This window comes from Oncorhynchus masou, unplaced genomic scaffold, assembly GCF_036934945.1.
Source record: "Oncorhynchus masou masou isolate Uvic2021 unplaced genomic scaffold, UVic_Omas_1.1 unplaced_scaffold_2305, whole genome shotgun sequence".
Lineage (NCBI taxonomy): Eukaryota > Metazoa > Chordata > Actinopteri > Salmoniformes > Salmonidae > Oncorhynchus > Oncorhynchus masou.
In genome coordinates, this window is record NW_027008771.1 from 23,557 (window position 1) to 51,305 (window position 27,749).

Consider the following 27,749-nt stretch of genomic DNA (forward strand, 5'->3'; position numbering starts at 1 on the left):
TCTGTCTTCCCTCTCTCTGTCTCCCCTCTGTCTGTCTCCCCTCTCTCTGTCTCTCCTCTCTCTGTCTCCCCTCTCTCTGTCTCCCCTCTCTCTGTCTCCCCTCTCTCTGTCTCCCTCTCTCTGTCTCCCCTCTCTCTGTCGCCCCTCTCTCTGTCTCCCCTCTCTCTGTCTCCCCTCTCTCTGTCGCCCCTCTCTCTGTCTCCCCTCTCTCTGTCTCTCCTCTCTCTGTCCTCTGTCTCCCCTCTCTCTGTCTCGCCCCTCTCTCTGTCTCCCCTCTCTCTGTCTCCCCTCTCTCTGTCTCTCCTCTCTCTGTCTCCCCTCTCTCTGTTCCAGGTAGAGAACATCCTCCTCAGTGATAATGGGAGTTATGTTCTGTGTGATTTTGGAAGTGCTTCTCTCAAAGTGCTGCTTCCACATAAAGACGGAGTGACCGCTGTGGAGGACGAAATCAGGAAGTGAGTGTGGGGGGGTGTGTCTGTGAACCCAGGTGATTGTCTTCCATGTGCCTGTGTAGCTAGAGCGCACCCCATTTCACATCATGTGAACTGTCCCACAGATCCCTCTATTTGCTTTAGTTCCAGTTAGGACTGGACAAAACATTAAGAACACCTTCCTGCCTGGTTGGGGGGGGGGGGGCTGTGAGCACGTGAAGAGTTGAGTGAAAGATTAGTTGTTGTTGTTTAGAAGCGCTGTACACAGCCATACAAGTTGGTCTAATTTACCGGAAAGGAAAGTCTACTGAAGGGTGTTTCTTGATCTATTTATGTTGTTTTGTTCACAAGCCAGGTTGATTTTCTTCAATGTTTGAGTTTTCAACCGCTAGTGAAGGGAAGACGACACTGCCGCTATTCAGACTCTCAATCTCACGGGCACAGTGTTACCACGGTAACCTCCCGCCCTTAAAGGGGCAGGTGACAACGTGTGTTGTTTTCGTTTAAAAAATATTCTCATCACAAATGTTTTTTTTTTAATTAAACAATATAAAACCACCATTTACTTTATGCTAGTAATACATTTGTTTTTAGAAAACATACTCGTTCATTTTGTTGGTGTAATTTTAGTGGCAACAAAATATTTTGGTTGGTAATGAAATAATAGATGTTATATACCTACCTGCCACAGTGGCTGTTGGTCCAACAAGTTAATCTTTGTCTTTTTATAAACTGGATGGGTCGGGCTCTGAATGCTGATTGGCTGACAGCCGTGGTATATCAGACCATATACCCCGGGTATGACAACATGTATTTTTACTGCTCTAATTATGTTGTGTTGGTAACCAGTTTATAACAGCATGAAGGTAACCTCTGGGGGGGGGGGGGGTTGTGATATATGGCCGATATACCACGGCTACGGGCTGTATCCGGGCACTCTGCGGTGCGTCGTGTCTAAGAACAGGTATATTGGTCATATACAACAACCCCCCCCCCAGAGGTGCCTTAATGCTTAGTTATACTGTGGAGGACACCTCGACTCTGTTCCATCAATCCACTTTTACTCTTACATAGGACTAATTCTCAGCAGTAGTGCACTGCGTAGGGTGCCATCCTTCTCAGCAGTAGTGCACTACGTAGGGTGCCATCCTTCTCAGCAGTAGTGCACTACGTAGGGTGCCATCCTTCTCAGCAGTAGTGCACTACGTAGGGTGCCATCCTTCTCAGCAGTAGTGCACTACGTAGGGTGCCATCCTTCTCAGCAGTAGTGCACTACGTAGGGTGCCATCCTTCTCAGCAGTAGTGCACTGCGTAGGGTGCCATCCTTCTCAGCAGTAGTGCACTACGTAGGGTGCCATCCTTCTCAGCAGTAGTGCACTGCGTAGGGTGCCATCCTTCTCAGCAGGAATGCACTGCGTAGGGTGCCATCCTTCTCAGCAGGAATGCACTGCGTAGGGTGCCATCCTTCTCAGCAGTAGTGCACTGCGTAGGGTGCCATCCTTCTCAGCAGTAGTGCACTACATAGGGTGCCATCCTTCTCAGCAGTAGTGCACTACGTAGGGTGCCATCCTTCTCAGCAGTAGTGCACTACATAGGGTGCCATCCTTCTCAGCAGGAATGCACTGCGTAGGGTGCCATCCTTCTCAGCAGTAGTGCACTATGTAGGGTGCCATCCTTCTCAGCAGTAGTGCACTACGTAGGGTGCCATCCTTCTCAGCAGTAGTGCACTATGTAGGGTGCCATCCTTCTCAGCAGTAGTGCACTACGTAGGGTGCCATCCTTCTCAGCAGTAGTGCACTATGTAGGGTGCCATCCTTCTCAGCAGTAGTGCACTACGTAGGGTGCCATCCTTCTCAGCAGTAGTGCACTATGTAGGGTGCCATCCTTCTCAGCAGTAGTGCACTACATAGGGTGCCATCCTTCTCAGCAGGAATGCACTGCGTAGGGTGCCATCCTTCTCAGCAGTAGTGCACTATGTAGGGTGCCATCCTTCTCAGCAGTAGTGCACTACGTAGGGTGCCATCCTCCTCAGCAGTAGTGCACTGCGTAGGGTGCCATCCTTCTCAGCAGTAGTGCACTGCGTAGGGTGCCATCCTTCTCAGCAGTAGTGCACTACGTAGGGTGCCATCCTTCTCAGCAGTAGTACCACTCTTACATACATACCGTAACTGCATAGATAACCTTTTGCCCTGATCACTTCCTGTGTGTAGGTACACGTCCCTGTCTTATCGAGCTCCAGAGATGATCAACGTGTACGCAGGGAAGGCCATTACCACCAAGGCTGATATCTGGGTGAGTTTAGAACTGTGGGGGTGTACGGAAACCTGGGGGGGGGGGGGGGGGGTGTACGGGAACCTGGGGGGTGTACGGAAACCTGGGGGGGTGTACGGAAACCTGGGGGGGGGTGTACGGAAACCTGGGGGGGGGGTGTACGGAAACCTGGGGGGGGGGGGGGGGGGTACGGAAACCTGGGGGGGTGGGGGTACGGAAACCTGGGGGGGGGTGGGGTGTACGGAAACCTGGGGGGGTGGGGGGTACGGAAACCTGGGGGGGGGGGCGGAAACCTGGGGGGGGTGTACGGAAACCTGGGGGGGTGTACGGAAACCTGGGGGGGGGGTGTACGGAAACCTGGGGGGGGTGGGGTGTACGGAAACCTGGGGGGGGTGTACGGAAACCTGGGGGGGCGTGTGCGAAACCTGGGGGGGGTGTGCGGAAACCTGGGGGGGGGTACGGAAACCGGGGGGGGGGTGTGTGCGGAAACCTGGGGGGGGGGGGGGGTGTACGGAAACCTGGGGGGGGGGTGTACGGAAACCTGGGGGGGTGTGTACGGAAACCTGGGGGGGGGGGGGTGTGCGGGAACCTGGGGGGGGGGGGGGGTGTACGGAAACCTGGGGGGGTGGGGGTGCGGAAACCTGGGGGGGGGTGGGGGTACGGGAACCTGGGGGGTGGGGTGTACGGGAACCTGGGGGGGGGGTACGGAAACCTGGGGGGGGGTGTACGGAAACCTGGGGGGGTGTACGGAAACCTGGGGGGGGTGTACGGAAACCTGGGGGGGGGTACGGAAACCTGGGGGGGGGGGGGGGTGTACGGAAACCTGGGGGGGGGGGGCACGGAAACCTGGGGGGGGGGGGGAACCTGGGGGGGGGTGTACAGAAACCTGGGGGGTGGGGTGTACGGAAACCTGGGGGGTGGGGTGTACGGAAACCTGGGGGGGGGGGTACGGGAACCTGGGGGGGGGGGGGGGGTGTACGGGAACCTGGGGGGGGTACGGGAACCTGGGGGGGGGGGGGGTGTACGGAAACCTGGGGGGGGGTGTACGGAAACCGGGGGTACGGAAACCTGGGGGGTGTACGGAAACCTGGGGGGGGGGGGGTATGGAAACCCGGGGGTGTGTGTACGGAGACCCGGGGGGGTGTGTGTACGGAGACCCGGGGGGGTGTGTGTACGTGCGCGTAGGTTTATGTGTGTGGACTAGCCAGTCAGTAACAGAAGAGCTTAGTTTGTGTAGTTTGGTCCAGGCAGGTAGGCCTGTTGGGCCTCCTCCTTAGTTTTGCTTGGCAGGAGGTTTCGTGAGCGCGTGGCTGGCCGTGAGCGAGCGCGTGGCTGGCCGTGGGCGAGCGCGTGGCTGGCCGTGGGCGAGCGCGTGGCTGGCCGTGGGCGAGGCCGTGGCTGGCCGTGGGCGAGCGCGTGGCTGGGCGAGCGCGTGGCTGGCCGTGGGCGAGCGCGTGGCTGGCCGTGGGCGAGCGCGTGGCTGGCCGTGGGCGAGCGCGTGGCTGGCCGTGGGCGAGCGCGTGGCTGGCCGTGGGCGAGGCCGTGGCTGGCCGTGGGCGAGCGCGTGGCTGGGCGAGCGCGTGGCTGGCCGTGGGCGAGCGCGTGGCTGGCCGTGGGCGAGGCCGTGGCTGGCCGTGGGCGAGCGCGTGGCTGGGCGAGCGCGTGGCTGGCCGTGGGCGAGCGCGTGGCTGGCCGTGGGCGAGCGCGTGGCTGGCCGTGGGCGAGCGCGTGGCTGGCCGTGGGCGAGCGCGTGGCTGGCCGTGGGCGGCGCGTGGCTGGCCGTGGGCGAGGCCGTGGCTGGCCGTGGGCGGCGCGTGGCTGGGCGAGCGCGTGGCTGGCCGTGGGCGAGCGCGTGGCTGGCCGTGGGCGAGGCCGTGGCTGGCCGTGGGCGAGCGCGTGGCTGGGCGGCGCGTGGCTGGCCGTGGGCGAGCGCGTGGCTGGCCGTGGGCGGCGCGTGGCTGGCCGTGGGCGGCGCGTGGCTGGGCGAGCGCGTGGCTGGCCGTGGGCGAGCGCGTGGCTGGCCGTGGGCGAGGCCGTGGCTGGCCGTGGGCGAGCGCGTGGCTGGCCGTGGGCGAGCGCGTGGCTGGCCGTGGGCGAGCGCGTGGCTGGCCGTGGGCGAGCGCGTGGCTGGCCGTGGGCGAGCGCGTGGCTGGCCGTGAGCGCGTGGAACAGGTTTATGAAACTTTAAATGCCCCTCATCATTAATTTCTCATGTAACTTTTCAACCAGAGACATTTAGACTCCCGTATTTTAACTCGTATTCAATGTTAGCACTTGTTTTTAAGACATCTTAGTTTGTCAAAATGGTCACCTTACTCTTGGTTGTTTAACAAGCTGTGTTTCAGGCCCTTGGTTGGTTGTTGTACAAGCTCTGTTTCTCTGTTTCAGCCTCTTGGTTGGTTGTTGAACAAGCTGTGTTTCTCTGTTTCAGGCTCTTGGATGCTTGTTGTACAAGCTGTGTTTCTCTGTTTCAGGCTCTTGGTTGCTTGTTGTACAAGCTGTGTTTCTCTGTTTCAGGCTCTTGGTTGCTTGTTGTACAAGCTGTGTTTCTCTGTTTCAGGCTCTTGGTTGCTTGTTGTACAAGCTGTGTTTCTCTGTTTCAGGCTCTCGGTTGGTTGTTGTACAAGCTGTGTTTCTCTGTTTCAGGCTCTTGGTTGCTTGTTGTACAAGCTGTGTTTCTCTGTTTCAGCCTCTTGGTTGGTTGTTGTACAAGCTGTGTTTCTCTGTTTCAGCCTCTTGGTTGGTTGTTGTACACGCTGTGTTTCTCTGTTTCAGGCTCTCGGTTGGTTGTTGAACAAGCTGTGTTTCTCTGTTTCAGGCTCTCGGTTGGTTGTTGTACAAGCTGTGTTTCTTCTCTTTCAGGCTCTTGGTTGCTTGTTGTACAAGCTGTGTTTCTTCTCGCTCCCGTTCGGGGAGAGTCAAGTCGCCATATGTGAGGGAACCTTTGTCGTTCCCGACAATTCCAAATTCTCCTTCAAGTTGCACTGCTTAATCAGTAAGTCCATCTGCCTTGTCCCTCAGCAACACACTAACCACAAAGCTCTCAATCAGTAAGTCCATCTGCCTTGTCCCTCAGCAACACACTAACCACAAAGCTCTCAAGCAGTAAGTCCATCTGCCTTGTCCCTCAGCAACACACTAACCACAAAGCTGTCAAGCAGTAAGTCCATCTGCCTTGTCCCTCAGCAACACACTAACCACAAAGCTGTCAATCAGTAAGTCCATCTGCCTTGTCCCTCAGCAACACACTAACCACAAAGCTGTCGAGCAGTAAGTCCATCTGCCTTGTCCCTCAGCAACACACTAACCACAAAGCTGTCAATCAGTAAGTCCATCTGCCTTGTCCCTCAGCAACACACTAACCACAAAGCTGTCGAGCAGTAAGTCCATCTGCCTTGTCCCTCAGCAACACACCAACCACAAAGCTCTCAATCAGTAAGTCCATCTGCCTTGTCCCTCAGCAACACACTAACCACAAAGCTGTCAATCAGTAAGTCCATCTGCCTTGTCCCTCAGCAACACACCAACCACAAAGCTCTCAATCAGTAAGTCCATCTGCCTTGTCCCTCAGCAACACACCAACCACAAAGCTCTCAATCAGTAAGTCCATCTGCCTTGTCCCTCAGCAACACACCAACCACAAAGCTCTCAATCAGTAAGTCCATCTGCCTTGTCCCTCAGCAACACACCAACCACAAAGCTCTCAATCAGTAAGTCCATCTGCCTTGTCCCTCAGCAACACACTAACCACAAAGCTGTCAAGCAGTATAATAATTCAACCACACTGACCATTGTCACGTGAATGTTTCTGATGTGTAAACACATAACTGTCCGATTCATTTGCCCAAATCAGACTGTCGTTCATTCTTCACACACCCACTGTTAGTCCTTCAGTACAAATATTAGTCAATAGCTCCACCTTGTGGCGAACTGTGTTTTACCTCTGGGGATATTGGATCGTACAGAGGTGGTGATCTATTTCAAACCCTTTACGGTTCACTCTGTAACCAATGTAAAAAATGTACATGCCTTCTCCCACCTCTTCTCCAGGCTATAGTAAACTATATGTCCCCTCTACTCCAGGCTATAGTAAACTATATGTCCCCTCTACTCCAGGCTATAGTAAACTATATGTCCCCTCTACTCCAGGCTATAGTAAACTATATGTCCCCTCTACTCCAGGCTATAGTAAACTATATGTCCCCTCTTCTCCAGGCTATAGTAAACTATATGTCCCCTCTACTCCAGGCTATATTAAACTATATGTCACCTCTACTCCCACCTCTTCTCCAGGCTATATTAAACTATATGTCCCCTCTACTCCAGGCTATATTAAACTATATGTCACCTCTACTCCCACCTCTTCTCCAGGCTATAGTAAACTATATGTCCCCTCTACTCCAGGCTATAGTAAACTATATGTCCCCTCTACTCCAGGCTATAGTAAACTATATGTCCCCTCTTCTCCAGGCTATAGTAAACTATATGTCCCCTCTACTCCCACCTCTACTCCAGGCTATAGTAAACTATATGTCCCCTCTACTCCAGGCTATATTAAACTATATGTCACCTCTACTCCCACCTCTTCTCCAGGCTATAGTAAACTATATGTCCTCTCTACTCCCACGTCTTCTCCAGGCTATAGTAAACTATATGTCCCCTCTACTCCAGGCTATAGTAAACTATATGTCCCCTCTACTCCAGGCTATAGTAAACTATATGTCCCCTCTACTCCAGGCTATAGTAAACTATATGTCCCCTCTACTCCCACCTCTACTCCAGGCTATAGTAAACTATATGTCCCCTCTACTCCAGGCTATATTAAACTATATGTCCCCTCTACTCCAGGCTATAGTAAACTATATGTCCCCTCTACTCCAGGCTATAGTAAACTATACGTCCCCTCTACTCCAGGCTATAGTAAACTATATGTCCCCTCTACTCCCACCTCTACTCCAGGCTATAGTAAACTATATGTCCCATCTACTCCAGGCTATAGTAAACTATATGTCCCCTCTACTCCCACCTCTACTCCAGGCTATAGTAAACTATATGTCCCCTCTACTCCCACCTCTTCTCCAGGCAATAGTAAACTATATGTCCCCTCTACTCCAGGCTATAGTAAACTATATGTCCCCTCTACTCCAGGCTATAGTAAACTATATGTCCCCTCTACTCCCACCTCTTCTCCAGGCTATAGTAAACTATATGTCCCCTCTACTCCCACCTCTTCTCCAGGCTATAGTAAACTATATGTCCCCTCTACTCCAGGCTATATTAAACTATATGTCCCCTCTACTCCCACCTCTTCTCCAGGCTATAGTAAACTATATGTCCCCTCTACTCCAGGCTATAGTAAACTATATGTCCCCTCTACTCCCACCTCTTCTCCAGGCTATAGTAAACTATATGTCCCCTCTACTCCAGGCTATAGTAAACTATATGTCCCCTCTTCTCCCACCTCTTCTCCAGGCTATAGTAAACTATATGTCCCCTCTACTCCAGGCTATAGTAAACTATATGTCCCCTCTACTCCCACCTCTACTCCAGGCTATAGTAAACTATATGTCCCCTCTACTCCAGACTATAGTAAACTATATGTCCCCTCTACTCCCACCTCTACTCCAGGCTATAGTAAACTATATGTCCCCTCTACTCCAGGCTATAGTAAACTATATGTCCCCTCTACTCCCACCTCTTCTCCAGGTTATAGTAAACTATATGTCCCCTCTACTCCCACCTCTACTCCAGGCTATAGTTAACTATATGTCCCCTCTTCTCCAGGCTATAGTAAACTATATGTCCCCTCTTCTCCAGGCTATAGTAAACTATATGTCCCCTCTACTCCCACCTCTACTCCAGGCTATAGTAAACTATATGTCCCCTCTACTCCAGGCTATAGTAAACTATATGTCCCCTCTACTCCCACCTCTTCTCCAGGCTATAGTAAACTATATGTCCCCTCTTTTCCAGGCTATAGTAAACTATATGTCCCCTCTACTCCCACCTCTACTCCAGGCTATAGTAAACTATATGTCCCCTCTACTCCCACCTCTTCTCCAGGCAATAGTAAACTATATGTCCCCTCTACTCCAGGCTATAGTAAACTATATGTCCCCTCTACTCCAGGCTATAGTAAACTATATGTCCCCTCTACTCCCACCTCTACTCCAGGCTATAGTAAACTATATGTCCCCTCCACTCCAGGCTATAGTAAACTATATGTCCCCTCTACTCCAGGCTATAGTAAACTATATGTCCCCTCTACTCCCACCTCTACTCCAGGCTATAGTAAACTATATGTCCCCTCTACTCCAGGCTATAGTAAACTATATGTCCCCTCTTCTCCCACCTCTTCTCCAGGCTATAGTAAACTATATGTCCCCTCTACTCCAGGCTATATTAAACTATATGTCCCCTCTACTCCCACCTCTACTCCAGGCTATAGTAAACTATATGTCCCCTCTACTCCCACCTCTACTCCAGGCTATAGTAAACTATATGTCCCCTCTACTCCCACCTCTACTCCAGGCTATAGTAAACTATATGTCCCCTCTACTCCAGGCTATATTAAACTATATGTCCCCTCTACTCCAGGTTATATTAAACTATATGTCCCCTCTACTCCCACCTCTACTCCAGGCTATAGTAAACTATATGTCCCCTCTACTCCAGGCTATAGTAAACTATATGTCCCCTCTACTCCCACCTCTTCTCCAGGCTATATTAAACTATATGTCCCCTCTACTCCAGGCTATATTAAACTATACGTCCCCTCTACTCCAGGCTATAGTAAACTATATGTCCCCTCTACTCCAGGCTATAGTAAACTATATGTCCCCTCTACTCCAGGCTATAGTAAACTATATGTCCCCTCTACTCCCACCTCTACTCCAGGCTATAGTAAACTATATGTCCCCTCTACACCAGGCTATAGTAAACTATATGTCCCCTCTACTCCCACCTCTACTCCAGGCTATAGTAAACTATATGTCCCATCTACTCCAGGCTATAGTAAACTATATGTCCCCTCTACTCCCACCTCTACTCCAGGCTATAGTAAACTATATGTCCCCTCTACTCCAGGCTATAGTAAACTATATGTCCCCTCTACTCCCACCTCTTCTCCAGGTTATAGTAAACTATATGTCCCCTCTACTCCCACCTCTACTCCAGGCTATAGTTAACTATATGTCCCCTCTTCTCCAGGCTATAGTAAACTATATGTCCCCTCTTCTCCAGGCTATAGTAAACTATATGTCCCCTCTACTCCCACCTCTACTCCAGGCTATAGTAAATTATATGTCCCCTCTACTCCCACCTCTTCTCCAGGCTATAGTAAACTATATGTCCCCTCTACTCCAGGCTATAGTAAACTATATGTCCCCTCTACTCCCACCTCTTCTCCAGGCTATAGTAAACTATATGTCCCCTCTTTTCCAGGCTATAGTAAACTATATGTCCCCTCTACTCCCACCTCTACTCCAGGCTATAGTAAACTATATGTCCCCTCTACTCCAGGCTATAGTAAACTATATGTCCCCTCTACTCCCACCTCTTCTCCAGGCAATAGTAAACTATATGTCCCCTCTACTCCAGGCTATAGTAAACTATATGTCCCCTCTACTCCAGGCTATAGTAAACTATATGTCCCCTCTACTCCCACCTCTACTCCAGGCTATAGTAAACTATATGTCCCCTCTACTCCAGGCTATAGTAAACTATATGTCCCCTCTACTCCCACCTCTACTCCAGGCTATAGTAAACTATATGTCCCCTCTACTCCCACCTCTACTCCAGGCTATAGTAAACTATATGTCCCCTCTACTCCAGGCTATAGTAAACTATATGTCCCCTCTACTCCCACCTCTACTCCAGGCTATAGTAAACTATATGTCCCCTCTACTCCAGGCTATAGTAAACTATATGTCCCCTCTACTCCAGGCTATAGTAAACTATATGTCCCCTCTACTCCCACCTCTACTCCAGGTTATAGTAAACTATATGTCCCCTCTACTCCAGGCTATAGTAAACTATATGTCCCCTCTACTCCCACCTCTACTCCAGGTTATAGTAAACTATATGTCCCCTCTACTCCAGGTTATAGTAAACTATATGTCCCCTCTACTCCAGGTTATAATAAACTATATGTCCCCTCTACTCCAGGTTATAGTAAACTATATGTCCCCTCTTCTCCAGGCTATAGTAAAATATATGTCCCCTCTCCTCCAGGATATATTAAACTATATATCCTCTCTCCCATGTCTCCTCCAGGATATATTAAACTATATGTCCCCTCTCCCATGTCTCCTCCAGGATATAGTAAACTATATGTCCCCTCTTCTCCAGGCTATAGTAAACTATATGTCCCCTCTCCTCCAGGTTATAGTAAACTATATATCCTCTCTCCCATGTCTCCTCCAGGATATATTAAACTATATGTCCCCTCTCCCATGTCTCCTCCAGGATATAGTAAACTATATGTCCCCTCTTCTCCAGGCTATAGTAAACTATATGTCCCCTCTCCTCCAGGTTATAGTAAACTATATATCCTCTCTCCCATGTCTCCTCCAGGATATATTAAACTATATGTCCCCTCTCCTCCAGGATATAGTAAACTATATATCCTCTCTCCCATGTCTCCTCCAGGATATATGCTTGAGCCTGACCATGAGAAGAGACCAGACATCTATCAAGTGTCCTACTTTGCCTTCAAGTTAGCTGGAAAAGAGTGTCCTGTGCCAAATCTCTTTGTAAGTCGCTGTTCTTCCATTGTGACAGATGCACGCTGCCATTCAAAACTTTGGGATCAAATAGAAATTCTTTTTTTCTATGAAAACATACATGAAATGAGTTGCAAAATTAATAGGACATATAGTCAAGACGTTGACAAGGTTTTATAAATAATGATTTAAAAAAAAACAACATTTAAATAATAATTTTCCTTCAACGAATCCTCCATTTGCAGCACTGACAGCCTTGCAGACCTTTGGTGTTCTAGTTGTCAATTTGTTGAGGTAATCTGAAGAGATTTCACCCCACGCTTCCTGAAGCTCCTCCCACAAGTTGGATTGGCTTGATGGGCACTTCTTACTTACCATACGGTCAAGCTGCTCCCACAACAGCTCAATAGGGTTGAGATCCGGTGACTGTGTTGGCCACTCCATTATAGACAGAATACCAGCTGACTGCTTCATCCCTACATAGCTCTTGCATAGTTTGGAGCTGTGCTTTGGGTCATTGTCCTGTTGTAGGAGGATATTGGCTCCATTTAAGCACCGTCCACAGGGTATGGCATGGCGTTGCAAAATGGAGTGATGGCCTTCCTTCTTCAAGATCCCGTTTACCCTGTACAAATCTCCCACTTTACCACCACCAAAGCCCCCCAGACCATCACATTGCCTCCACCAGACCATCACATTGCCTCCACCAGACCATCACATTGCCTCCACCAGACCATCACATTGCCTCCACCAGACCATCACATTGCCTCCACCAGACCATCACATTGCCTCCACCAGACCATCACATTGCCTCCACCTCCACCAGACCATCACATTGCCTCCACCTCCACCAGACCATCACATTGCCTCCACCTCCACCAAGCTTGACAGATGGTTCACTTCTCCAGCATCTTATCATTTTTTTATGCATCTCACGAATGTTCCTCTTTGTGATCCCGAACACCTCAAAATATACATTAGTCTGTCCGTAACACTTTTTTCCAATCGTCCTCTGTCCAATGTCTGTGTTCTTTTGACCATCTTAATCTTTTATTTTTATTGGCCAGTCGGAGATATGGCTTTTTCTTTGCAACTCTGCCTAGAAGTTGCCAAATCCAGGAGTCGCCTCTTCAGTGTTGACGTTGAGACTGGTGTTTTGTGGGTACTATTTTAATGAAGCTGCAAGTTAAGGACTTGTGAGGCATCTGTTTCTCAAACTAGACACTCTAATGTACTTGTCCTCTTGCTCAGTTGTGCACCGGGGCCTCCCACTCCTCTTTCTATTCTGGTTAGAGACAGTTTGCGCTGTTCTGTGAAGGGAGTAGTACACAGCGTTGTACGAGATCTTTTAGTTTCTTGGCAATTTCTTGCATGGAATAGCCTTCATTTCTCAGAACAAGAATAGACTGACGAGTTTCAGAAGAAAGTTCTTTGTTTCTGGCCATTTTGAGCCTGTAATCGAACCCACAAATGCTGACACACCAGATACTCAACTAGTCTGAAGAAGGCCAGTTTTATTGCTTCTTTAATCAGAACAACAGTTTTCAGCTGTGCCAACATAATTGTTAAAGGGTTTTCTAATGATCAATTAGCCTTTTAAAATGATAAACGTGGATTAGCTAACACAACGTGCCATCGGAACACAGGAGTGATGGTTGCTGATAATGGGCCTCTATACGTCTATGTAGATATTCCATTAAAAATCAGCCGTTTCCAGCTACAATAGTCATTTACAACATTAACAATGCCTACACTGTATTCCTGATCAAATTGTATCTCTACGCTTTATCATAGCGACAACCCCAGGGAATGGGCAGCCGGTGGTCTCCTACAGAGCTCTCCTTTCCCCACAATGCACCCTGAGTTAGTTAGGTTGAGATGATGGTTGTGTAACATCACGTTGTCTCCTACAGAACTCTCCTTTCCCCACAATGCACCCTGAGTTAGTTAGGTTGAGATGATGGTTGTGTAACATCACGTTGTCTCCTACAGAACTCTCCTCTCCCCACAATGCACCCTGAGTTAGTTAGGTTGAGATGATGGTTGTGTAACATCACGTTGTCTCCTACAGAACTCTCCTTTCCCCACAATGCACCCTGAGTTAGTTAGGTTGAGATGATGGTTGTGTAACATCACGTTGTCTCCTACAGAACTCTCCTTTCCCCACAATGCACCCTGAGTTAGTTAGGTTGAGATGATGGTTGTGTAACATCACGTTGTCTCCTACAGAACTCTCCTCTCCCCACAATGCACCCTGAGTTAGTTAGGTTGAGATGATGGTTGTGTAACATCACGTTGTCTCCTACAGAACTCTCCTTTCCCCACAATGCACCCTGAGTTAGTTAGGTTGAGATGATGGTTGTGTAACATCACGTTGTCTCCTACAGAACTCTCCTTTCCCCACAATGCACCCTGAGTTAGTTAGGTTGAGATGATGGTTGTGTAACATCACGTTGTCTCCTACAGAACTCTCCTCTCCCCACAATGCACCCTGAGTTAGTTAGGTTGAGATGATGGTTGTGTAACATCACGTTGTCTCCTACAGAACTCTCCTTTCCCCACAATGCACCCTGAGTTAGTTAGGTTGAGATGATGGTTGTGTAACATCACGTTGTCTCCTACAGAACTCTCCTTTCCCCACAATGCACCCTGAGTTAGTTAGGTTGAGATGATGGTTGTGTAACATCACGTTGTCTCCTACAGAACTCTCCTCTCCCCACAATGCACCCTGAGTTAGTTAGGTTGAGATGATGGTTGTGTAACATCACGTTGTCTCCTACAGAACTCTCCTTTCCCCACAATGCACCCTGAGTTAGTTAGGTTGAGATGATGGTTGTGTAACATCACGTTGTCTCCTACAGAACTCTCCTCTCCCCACAATGCACCCTGAGTTAGTTAGGTTGAGATGATGGTTGTGTAACATCACGTTGTCTCCTACAGAACTCTCCTTTCCCCACAATGCACCCTGAGTTAGTTAGGTTGAGATGATGGTTGTGTAACATCACGTTGTCTCCTACAGAACTCTCCTTTCCCCACAATGCACCCTGAGTTAGTTAGGTTGAGATGATGGTTGTGTAACATCACGTTGTCTCCTACAGAACTCTCCTTTCCCCACAATGCACCCTGAGTTAGTTAGGTTGAGATGATGGTTGTGTAACATCACGTTGTCTCCTACAGAACTCTCCTTTCCCCACAATGCACCCTGAGTTAGTTAGGTTGAGATGATGGTTGTGTAACATCACGTTGTCTCCTACAGAACTCTCCTCTCCCCACAATGCACCCTGAGTTAGTTAGGTTGAGATGATGGTTGTGTAACATCACGTTGTCTCCTACAGAACTCTCCTCTCCCCACAATGCACCCTGAGTTAGTTAGGTTGAGATGATGGTTGTGTAACATCACGTTGTCTCCTACAGAACTCTCCTCTCCCCACAATGCACCCTGAGTTAGTTAGGTTGAGATGATGGTTGTGTAACATCACGTTGTCTCCTACAGAACTCTCCTCTCCCCACAATGCACCCTGAGTTAGTTAGGTTGAGATGATGGTTGTGTAACATCACGTTGTCTCCTACAGAACTCTCCTCTCCCCACAATGCACCCTGAGTTAGTTAGGTTGAGATGATGGTTGTGTAACATCACGTTGTCTCCTACAGAACTCTCCTCTCCCCACAATGCACCCTGAGTTAGTTAGGTTGAGATGATGGTTGTGTAACATCACGTTGTCTCCTACAGAACTCTCCTCTCCCCACAATGCACCCTGAGTTAGTTAGGTTGAGATGATGGTTGTGTAACATCACGTTGTCTCCTACAGAACTCTCCTCTCCCCACAATGCACCCTGAGTTAGTTAGGTTGAGATGATGGTTGTGTAACATCACGTTGTCTCCTACAGAACTCTCCTTTCCCCACAATGCACCCTGAGTTAGTTAGGTTGAGATGATGGTTGTGTAACATCACGTTGTCTCCTACAGAACTCTCCTCTCCCCACAATGCACCCTGAGTTAGTTAGGTTGAGATGATGGTTGTGTAACATCACGTTGTCTCCTACAGAACTCTCCTCTCCCCACAATGCACCCTGAGTTAGTTAGGTTGAGATGATGGTTGTGTAACATCACGTTGTCTCCTACAGAACTCTCCTCTCCCCACAATGCACCCTGAGTTAGTTAGGTTGAGATGATGGTTGTGTAACATCACGTTGTCTCCTACAGAACTCTCCTCTCCCCACAATGCACCCTGAGTTAGTTAGGTTGAGATGATGGTTGTGTAACATCACGTTGTCTCCTACAGAACTCTCCTCTCCCCACAATGCACCCTGAGTTAGTTAGGTTGAGATGATGGTTGTGTAACATCACGTTGTCTCCTACAGAACTCTCCTTTCCCCACAATGCACCCTGAGTTAGTTAGGTTGAGATGATGGTTGTGTAACATCACGTTGTCTCCTACAGAACTCTCCTCTCCCCACAATGCACCCTGAGTTAGTTAGGTTGAGATGATGGTTGTGTAACATCACGTTGTCTCCTACAGAACTCTCCTTTCCCCACAATGCACCCTGAGTTAGTTAGGTTGAGATGATGGTTGTGTAACATCACGTTGTCTCCTACAGAACTCTCCTCTCCCCACAATGCACCCTGAGTTAGTTAGGTTGAGATGATGGTTGTGTAACATCACGTTGTCTCCTACAGAACTCTCCTCTCCCCACAATGCACCCTGAGTTAGTTAGGTTGAGATGATGGTTGTGTAACATCACGTTGTCTCCTACAGAACTCTCCTTTCCCCACAATGCACCCTGAGTTAGTTAGGTTGAGATGATAGTTGTGTAACATCACGTTGTCTCCTACAGAACTCTCCTCTCCCCACAATGCACCCTGAGTTAGTTAGGTTGAGATGATGGTTGTGTAACATCACGTTGTCTCCTACAGAACTCTCCTCTCCCCACAATGCACCCTGAGTTAGTTAGGTTGAGATGATGGTTGTGTAACATCACGTTGTCTCCTACAGAACTCTCCTTTCCCCACAATGCACCCTGAGTTAGTTAGGTTGAGATGATGGTTGTGTAACATCACGTTGTCTCCTACAGAGCTCTCCTTTCCCCACAATGCACCCTGAGTTAGTTAGGTTGAGATGATGGTTGTGTAACATCACGTTGTCTCCTACAGAACTCTCCTCTCCCCACAATGCACCCTGAGTTAGTTAGGTTGAGATGATGGTTGTGTAACATCACGTTGTCTCCTACAGAACTCTCCTCTCCCCACGTCACTTCCTGAGCCACTCACAGCCAGCCAATTCGCTGCCAGGAAGAGTATGACGAAAGCCAGGTATGTCACCGTGTGTTATAGATATTCTGCAATGTAAATCTCAGGTCTCTAGCAAAAAGGGATTTAATCTCAAGGAGAATGTAAAAAAAAATATAAAAAAATAATCAAGGTTATAAGAAAGAGAGATCAAGTTCCCCAAACCTAAACGTGTTCTTCTGCTCCAGAATCACAGAGTCCGTGGGCCCAACGGCAACTTCCATCACTCCGAGACAGAGACCCAAAGCTACAAACAGTTATGTGCTGCCCATTCCTGTTGCAGCCATCACCCCTACAGCTGCCACGCCCATCGTCACCCCTACAGCTGCCACGCCCATAGTCACCCCTACAGCTGCCACGCCCATCGTCACCCCTACAGCTGCCACGCCCATCGTCACCCCTACAGCTGAGCCTTCTGTACCTGTCAGCAATGGGCAGAAAGGTGAGCGGTCAACATTTTACTGTGTTTGTTTTCTTTATCTGCCGTTTTGTGCCCTTGAGCAAGGCACTGAAACCCTTAAGTGCCCCCCCCATGGGCACTGAAACCCTTAAGGATCCGGGATTGTGAATAAAGCCTCAGGCTCATTAGCATAACGCAACGTTAACGATTTCTGAAAATCGCAAATAAAATGAAAATAATGTGCCTGCTCTCAAGCTTAGCCTTTTCTTAACAACACTGTCATCTCAGATTTTCAAAATATGCTTTTGAACCATAGCAAATCAATCATTTGTGTAAGAGTATTGCAAGCTAGCTTAGCATTTGCGTAGCATTTAGCACGCAACATTTTCACAAAAACCAGATAACCAAATAAATAAAATAATTTACCTTTGAAGAGCTTCGGATGTTTTCAATGAGGAGACTCTCAGTTACATAGCAAATGTTCAGTTTTTCCTGAAAGAGTCTTTGTGTAGGAGAAATTGCTCCGTTTTGTACATCACATTTGGCTACCGAAACGAACCGAAAATTCAGTCACCAAAACGTCAAACTTTTTCCGAATTAACTCCATAATATCGACCGAAACATGGCAAACGTTGTTTAGAATCAATCCTCAAGGTGTTTTTTCACATATCTCTTCATTGATATGCAGTTCGTGGAAGCCTGCTTTCCCCTCAGAATCGCATGGAAAAATACCAGCAACTGAAAATGACGCACCAATTTCGACGGAGGACACCGGGCGGACACCTGGAAAATGTAGTCTCTTATGGTCAATCTTCCAATGATATGCCTACAAATACGTCACAATGCTGCAGACACCTTGGGGAAACGATAGATAGGGCAGGCTCATTCCTCTCGCATTCACAGCCATATAAGGAGACAATGGAAAACAGAGCCTCAAAAATCCTGCTGATTTCCTGGATGCCGTTTCATCTTGGTTTTGCCTGTAGCTCACGTTCTAGGGCACCCACAGACAATATCTTTGCAGTTCTGGAAAATTCAGAGTGTTTTCTTTCCAAAGCTATCAATTATATGCATAGTCGAGCATCTTTTTGTGACAAAATATCTTGTTTAAAACGGGAACGTTTTTCATCCAAAAATGAAATAGCGCCCCCAGAGTTTCAAGAGGTTAAGTGCCCCCCCCCCCATGGGCACTGAACCCCTTAAGTGCCCCCCCCCATGGGCACTGAACCCTTAAGTGCCCCCCCATGAGCACTGCACCTTGGCTGACACTGCATCTCACTGTGGGGGGGGGGGACAATAGCCTTGCAAAGCCTCCTGATCCCGCGAGCTTACGCTTCCCGGGACGAGCTAAACAACATTCTCTTCCTGCTTTGAGGAAATAAACATCGACACTGAAGAGGACTTAGTGCTTTTGTTCTCTGTGGCCTGACGTGAGTAAGTCATTTAAAAGTGTACACCCTTGCCGCCCTACACGGCATCCCAAGCCGCGTCCTCCCTGCATGCTCAGCTGTGGTGTTTACGGACATATTCAATCTCTCCATATCCCAGTCTGAAGGAAATGTTCCTCGCCCCCGAAGACCATCACAATCTTCTACAAATGTCACAGGAAGGCCAAGAAGATCATCAAGGTTCTCAGATCATCAGCGCCACGGCCTGTTCACCTCGCTACCATCGAGCAGACCGAGACAGGACAGGTGCATCAAAGCTGGGACCGAGAGACTGATAGAAGCTGTTTATCTCCAGGCCATCAGACTGTTAAACAGTCACCACTAGCCAGACTCCTCCCAATACCCTGCCCTGAAACTTAGTCACTGTTATCACCCCACTAGCCGGCTATCACCCAGTACTCTACCCTGCACCTTAGAGACTGCTGCCCTATGTGCATAGTCATTAAACACTAGTCACTTTAATAATGTTTACATACTTCATATGTATATACTGTATATTAGTCTAGGCTCATCCTATATAACTACTGTCTATACACACCATCCTATATAACTACTGTCTATACACACCATCCTAGTATAACTACTGTCTATACACACCATCCTATATAACTACTGTCCATACACACCATCCTATATAACTACTGTCTATACACACCATCTTATATAACTACTGTCTATACACACCATCTTATATAACTACTGTCTATACACGCCATCCTATATAACTACTGTCTATACTGTCTATACACACCATCCTATATAACTACTGTCTATACACACCATCCTATATAACTACTGTCTATACACACCATCCTATATAACTACTGTCTATACACACCATCCTATATAACTACTGTCTATACACCCCATCTTATATAACTACTGTCTATACTGTCTATACACATCATCCAATATAACTACTGTCTATACACACCATCCTATATAACTACTGTCTATACACACCATCCTATATAACTACTGTCTATACACACCATCCTATATAACTACTGTCTATACACACCATCCTATATAACTACTGTCTATACACCCCATCTTATATAACTACTGTCTATACTGTCTATACACATCATCCAATATAACTACTGTCTATACACACCATCCTATATAACTACTGTCTATACACACCATCCTATACAACTACTGTCTATACACACCATCCTATATAACTACTGTCTATACACACCATCCTATATAACTACTGTCTATACACACCATCCTATATAACTACTGTCTATACACACCATCCTATAGAACTACTGTCTATACACACCATCCTATATAACTACTGTCTATACACACCATCCTATATAACTACTGTCTATACACACCATCCTATACAACTACTGTCTATACACACCATCCTATATAACTACTGTCTATACACACCATCTTATATAACTACTGTCTATACACACCATCCTATATAACTACTGTCTATACACACCATCCTAGTATAACTACTGTCTATACACACCATCCTATATAACTACTGTCTATACACACCATCCTATATAACTACTGTCTATACACACCATCCTATAGAACTACTGTCTATACACACCATCCTATAGAACTACTGTCTATACACACCATCCTATAGAACTACTGTCTATACACACCATCCTATAGAACTACTGTCTATACACACCATCCTATAGAACTACTGTCTATACACACCATCCTATAGAACTACTGTCTATATTGTCTATACACACCATCCTATATAACTACTGTCTATATTACCACTGCACTGTTGGCGCGAGACACACAAGCAGTTAGCTAGGTATTAGTGTTGGAGCTAGAGACACAAGCGGTTAGCTAGGTATTACTGTTGGTGCTAGAGACACAAACATTTAGCTAGGCATTACTGTTGGAGCTAGAGACACAAGCGGTTAGCTAGGTATTACTGTTGGAGCTAGAGACACAAGCGGTTAGCTAGGTATTACTGTTGGAGCTAGAGACACAAGCGGTTAGCTAGGTATTACTGTTGGAGCTAGAGACACAAGCGGTTAGCTAGGTATTACTGTTGGAGCTAGAGACACAAGCGGTTAGCTAGGTATTACTGTTGGAGCTAGAGACACAAGCGGTTAGCTAGGTATTACTGTTGGAGCTAGAGACACAAGCGGGTAGCTAGGTATTACTGTTGGAGCTAGAGACACAAGCGGGTAGCTAGGTATTACTGTTGGAGCTAGAGACACAAGCGGGTAGCTAGGTATTACTGTTGGAGCTAGACATGAAGCAGTTAGCTAGGTATTACTGTTGGAGCTAGAGACACAAGCGGTTAGCTAGGTATTACTGTTGGAGCTAGAGACACAAGCAGGTAGCTAGGTATTACTGTTGGAGCTAGAGACACAAGCGGGTAGCTAGGTATTACTGTTGGAGCTAGAGACACAAGCGGGTAGCTAGGTATTACTGTTGGAGCTAGACATGAAGCAGTTAGCTAGGTATTACTGTTGGAGCTAGACATGAAGCAGTTAGCTAGGTATTACTGTTGGAGCTAGACATGAAGCAGTTAGCTAGGTATTACTGTTGGAGCTAGAGACACAAGCATTTCGCTGCTCCTACGGAAACATCTGCAAATATGTGTACTCGACCAATAAACATTTGATTTACAGTCATCGGTGCACCGATATTCTAAAGTAAGCATCCGGCATCAAGGCGGCTTTTTGCGATACTAGTTTCTGTTTTTTTTTTTTTTACAAAATGAACAATGAAATATCTCTACGCTTTATGATAGCGACCACCCCAGGGAATGGGCAGCCGGTGACGCCACAGACATCCAACAGGGTCCTCCAGCAGCTGCAGCCTGGGGACCTACGTCTGCAACAACGAGATCCGCTTCACCCTGTCCATCCACAGCAGCTCCAATACCTTCAGGTACTACTGAGTCACCCTCACGCGATGACACCGTAGCAACAACCAACAAACAAACAGAAACGTTTTGCAACACAACGCAAAATCAGTGTCAAAGCTGCTCCACCCACTACTAGTAACACTGCCCTGCAAGGTGATAGACTGTCCTTTGTTTTCCTGAACTGTACAGAGAGCCACATGATCTAACTATATATGTATGTATGTATGTATGTATGTATGTGTGTGTATGTGTGTGTATGTGTGTATGTATGTATGTGTGTATGTATGTATGTGTGTGTGTGTGTGTGTGTGTGTGTGTGTGTGTGTGTGTGTGTGTGTGTGTGTGTGTGTGTGTGTGTGTAAATCATCTAGAGAAATCTAAACTATCTCTGTACCTTCAACAGTACCAGCAGACCCTTCAGCAGGCCCAGCTCCAACAGCAGCAGCAGGCCCAGCTCCAACAGCAGCAGCAGCAGGCCCTGCTCCAACAGCAGCTCCAACAGCAGCAGCAGCAGGCCCTGCTCCAACAGCAGCAGCAGCAGCAGGCCCTGCTCCAACAACCGGTGATGATGCAGCCCATGAATCAGCAACAACAGACACACTACGCAGCCATGGTAAGAGCCACATCCATTGTCTAATTTGGCTTTTATAAAGGAAATGCAGCCTTTTGTGGGTCTTCTCAACTTTCAAATGGTGATCGAACTGCCTCCATGTTGTTGGTTGAATCCCCACCAGACACGCAAGTCACGTTTTCAGGTCATGTTTTCATTTGGGGACGAAAGGTCGAAAACAAACATTCATGGACATTTTAGCTAGCTAGCTGTTGCTGGGAGATATACATTGGGTTGTTGTATTCGTGTATTTTTTGTGTGGATCTTTTACAGCATTTTGAAACGTTTTTGTAGTCACAGAATCGTTTTGATCTCTATTCCCGACAATTAAATCCACAGATTAAAGAGGAAACTTAGTGTTCAGTTCGTTTTCTGTCAACACCGCATGGCATTCTTCTGTGGATTTGGCAATTGGCAACCAACTATTATTTAACTCGGCAAGCCAGTTCAGAACAAATTCTTATTTACGATAACAACAACACAGCATGGCAGCAACACAACATAAAGACCTACAACAACACAGCATGGCAGCAACACAACATAAAGACCTACAACAACACAGCATGGTAGCAACACAACATAAAGACCTACAACAACACAGCAATGCAGCAACACAACACTACATAAAGACCTACAACAACACAGCATGGCAGCAACACAACACTACATAAAGACCTACAACAACACAGCATGGCAGCAACACAACACTACATAAAGACCTACAACAACACAGCATGGAAGCAACACAACACTACATAAAGACCTAAAACAACACAGCATGGTAACTACACTACATAAAGACCTACAACAACACAGCATGGCAGCAACACAACACTACATAAAGACCTACAACACAGCATGGCAGCAACACAACACTACATAAAGACCTACAACACAGCATGGCAGCAACACAACACTACATAAAGACCTACAACAACACAGCATGGCAGCAACACAACACTACATAGAGACCTACAACAACACAGCATGGCAGCAACACAACACTACATAAAGACCTACAACAACACAGCATGGCAGCAACACAACACTACATAAAGACCTACAACAACAACACAGCATGGCAACAACACTACATAGAGACCTACAACAACACAGCATGGTAGCAACACAACACTACATAGAGACCTACAGCAACACAGCATGGCAGCAACACTACACTACATAAAGACCTACAAAAACGCAGCATGGCAGCAACACAACACTACATAAAGACCTACAACAACACAGCATGGCAGCAACACTACACTACATAAAGACCTACAACAACACAGCATGGTAACTACACTACATAAAGACCTACAACAACACAGCATGGTAGCAACACAACACTACATAAAGACCTACAACAACACAGCATGGCAGCAACACAACACTACATAAAGACCTACAACAACAACACAGCATGGCAACAACACTACATAGAGACCTACAACAACACAGCATGGTAGCAACACAACACTACATAGAGACCTACAGCAACACAGCATGGCAGCAACACTACACTACATAAAGACCTACAACAACACAGCATGGCAGCAACACTACACTACATAAAGACCTACAACAACACAGCATGGTAACTACACTACATAAAGACCTACAACAACACAGCATGGTAGCAACACAACACTACATAAAGACCTACAACAACACAGCATGGCAGCAACACAACACTACATAAAGACCTACAACAACAACACAGCATGGCAACAACACTACATAGAGACCTACAACAACACAGCATGGTAACTACACTACATAAAGACCTACAACAACACAGCATGGTAGCAACACAACACTACATAAAGACCTACAACACAGCATGGTAACAACACTACACTACATAGAGACCTACGACAACAACACAGCATGGCAGCAACACAACACTACATAGAGACCTACGACAACAACACAGCATGGTAGCAACACTACATAAAGAGAGACCTACGACAACAACACAGCATGGTAGCAACACAACACTACATAAAGACCTACAACAACACAGCATGGCAGCAACACAACACTACATAAAGACCTACAACAACACAGCATGGCAGCAACACAACACTACATAAAGACCTACAACAACAACACAGCATGGCAGCAACACAACACTACATAGAGACCTACAACAACAACACAGCATGGCAGCAACACAACATAAAGAGAGACCTACGACAACACAGCATGGCAGCAACACAACACTACATAGAGACCTACAACAACAACACAGCATGGCCACAACACTACATAAAGAGAGACCTATGACAACACAGCATGGCAGCAACACAACACTACATAAAGACCTACAACAACAACACAGCATGGCCACAACACAACACTACATAAAGAGAAACCTACGACAACAACACAGCATGGTAGCAACACAACACTACATAAAGACCTACAACAACAACAACAACACAGCATGGCAGCAACACTACACTACATAGAGACCCTTGACGACAACACAGCATGGTAACAACACTACATAAAGACCTACAACAAAACAGCATGGTAGCAACACAACACTACATAAAGACCTACAACAACAACACAGCATGGTAAATACACTACATAAAGACCTACAACAAAACAGCATGGTAGCAACACAACACTACATAAAGACCTACAACAACAACACAGCATGGTAGCAACACAACACTACATAAAGACCTACAACAACAACACATCATGGTAGCAACACAACACTACATAGAGACCTACAGCAACACAGCATGGCAGCAACACTACACTACATAAAGACCTACAACAACACAGCATGGCAGCAACACCACTACATAAAGACCTACAACAACACAGCATGGCAGCAACACAACACTACATATAGACCTACAACAACACAGCATGGCAGCAACACAACACTACATAAAGACCTACAACAACACAGCATGGTAACTACACTACATAAAGACCTACAACAACACAGCATGGTAGCAACACAACACTACATAAAGACCTACAACAACACAGCATGGCAGCAACACAACACTACATAAAGACCTACAACAACAACACAGCATGGCAACAACACTACATAGAGACCTACAACAGCACATCATGGTACCTACACTACATAAAGACCTACAACAACACAGCATGGTAGCAACACAACACTACATAAAGACCTACAACACAGCATGGTAGCAACACTACATAAAGAGAGACCTACGACAACACAGCATGGTAGCAACACAACACTACATAAAGACCTACAACAACACAGCATGGTAGCAACACAGCACTATATAAAGACCTACAACACCGCATGGTAACAACACTACACTACATAGAGACCTACGACAACAACACAGCATGGCAGCAACACAACACTACATAGAGACCTACAACAACACAGCATGGCAGCAACACAACATAAAGAGAGACCTACGACAACAACACAGCATGGCAGCAACACAACACTACATAAAGACCTACAACAACACAGCATGGTAGCAACACAGCACTATATAAAGACCTACAACACCGCATGGTAACAACACTACACTACATAGAGACCTACGACAACAACACAGCATGGCAGCAACACAACACTACATAGAGACCTACGACAACAACACAGCATGGTAGCAACACTACATAGAGACCTACGACAACAACACAGCATGGTAGCAACACTACATAGAGAGACCTACAACAACAACACAGCATGGTAGCAACACTACATAAAGAGAGACCTACAACAACAACACAGCATGGTAGCAACACAACACTACATAAAGACCTACAACAACAACAACACAGTATGGCAACAACACTACATAGAGACCTACAACAACACAGCATGGTAACTACACTACATAAAGACCTACAAAAAAACAGCATGGCAGCAACACAACACTACATAGAGACCTACGACAACAGCACAGCATGGTAGCAACACTACATAGAGACCTACGACAACAACACAGCATGGTAGCAACACTACATAGAGAGACCTACAACAACAACACAGCATGGTAGCAACACTACATAAAGAGAGACCTACAACAACAACACAGCATGGTAGCAACACAACACTACATAAAGACCTACAACAACAACACAGTATGGCAACAACACTACATAGAGACCTACAACAACACAGCATGGTAACTACACTACATAAAGACCTACAAAAAAACAGCATGGCAGCAACACAACACTACATAGCGACCTACGACAACAGCACAGCATGGTAGCAACACTACATATAGAGAGACCTACGACAACAACACAGGATGGTAGCAACACAACACTACATAAAGACCTACAACAACACAGCATGGCAGCAACACAACACTACATAAAGACCTACAACAACAACACATCATGGTAGCAACACAACACTACATAAAGACCTACAACAACAACACAGCATGGCAGCAACACAACACTACATAGAGACCTACAACAACAACACAGCATGGCAGCAACACAACACTACATAAAGACCTACAAAAACAACACAGCATGGTAGCAACACAACACTACATAAAGACCTACAACAACAACAACACAGCATGGCAGCAACACAACACTACATAGAGACCCTTGACGACAACACAGCATGGTAACAACACTACATAGAGACCTACAACAACAACACAGCATGGTAACTACACTACATAAAGACCTACAACAAAACAGCATGGTAACAACACTACACTACATAGAGACCTACGACAACACAGCATGGCAGCAACACAACACTACATAGAGAGACCTACAACAACACAGCATGGTAACAACACTACATAAAGACCTACAACAACAACACATCATGGTAGCAACACAACACTACATAAAGACCTACAACAACAACACAGCATGGCAGCAACACAACACTACATAAAGACCTACAACAACAACACATCATGGTAGCAACACAACACTACATAAAGACCTACAACAACACAGCATGGTAGCAACACAACACTACATAAAGACCTACAACAACAACACAGCATGGCAGCAACACAACTCTACATAGAGACCTACAACAACACCACAGCATGTTAACAACACTACATAGAGACCTACAACAACAACACAGCATGGCAGCAACACAACACTACATAAAGACCTACAAAAACAACACAGCATGGTAGCAACACAACACTACATAAAGACCTACAACAACAACAACACAGCATGGCAGCAACACAACACTACATAGAGACCCTTGACGACAACACAGCATGGTAACAACACTACATAGACCTACAACAACAACACAGCATGGTAACTACACTACATAAAGACCTACAACAAAACAGCATGGTAACAACACTACACTACATAGAGACCTACGACAACACAGCATGGCAGCAACACAACACTACATAGAGAGACCTACAACACAGCATGGCAGCAACACTACACTACATAAAGACCTATAACAACACAGCATGGTAGCAACACAACACTACATAACGACCTACAACACAGCATGGTAACAACACTACACTACATAGAGACCTACGACAACAACACAGCATGGTAACAACACTACATAGAGAGACCTACGACAACAACACAGGATGGTAGCAACACAACACTACATAAAGACCTACAACAACACAGCATGGCAGCAACACAACACTACATAAAGACCTACAACAACAACACATCATGGTAGCAACACAACACTACATAAAGA

General features: G+C 46.7%; 1 protein-coding gene across 1 annotated transcript in view; it reads left to right on the top strand.

Annotated features, from left to right (window-relative positions):
• The window catches only part of LOC135533268 (BMP-2-inducible protein kinase-like), a 63,664-nt gene that overhangs the window by 23,280 nt on the left and 12,635 nt on the right, over window positions 1-27,749 (top strand). Inside the window, exons 8-15 of the mRNA XM_064960671.1 lie at window positions 334-455; window positions 2,642-2,723; window positions 5,565-5,697; window positions 11,352-11,455; window positions 16,657-16,736; window positions 16,901-17,154; window positions 21,319-21,458; window positions 21,839-22,048. Of these exons, the coding sequence (XP_064816743.1) occupies window positions 334-455; window positions 2,642-2,723; window positions 5,565-5,697; window positions 11,352-11,455; window positions 16,657-16,736; window positions 16,901-17,154; window positions 21,319-21,458; window positions 21,839-22,048 (1,125 nt within the window). The remainder of the gene's footprint in view (window positions 1-333; window positions 456-2,641; window positions 2,724-5,564; window positions 5,698-11,351; window positions 11,456-16,656; window positions 16,737-16,900; window positions 17,155-21,318; window positions 21,459-21,838; window positions 22,049-27,749) is intronic.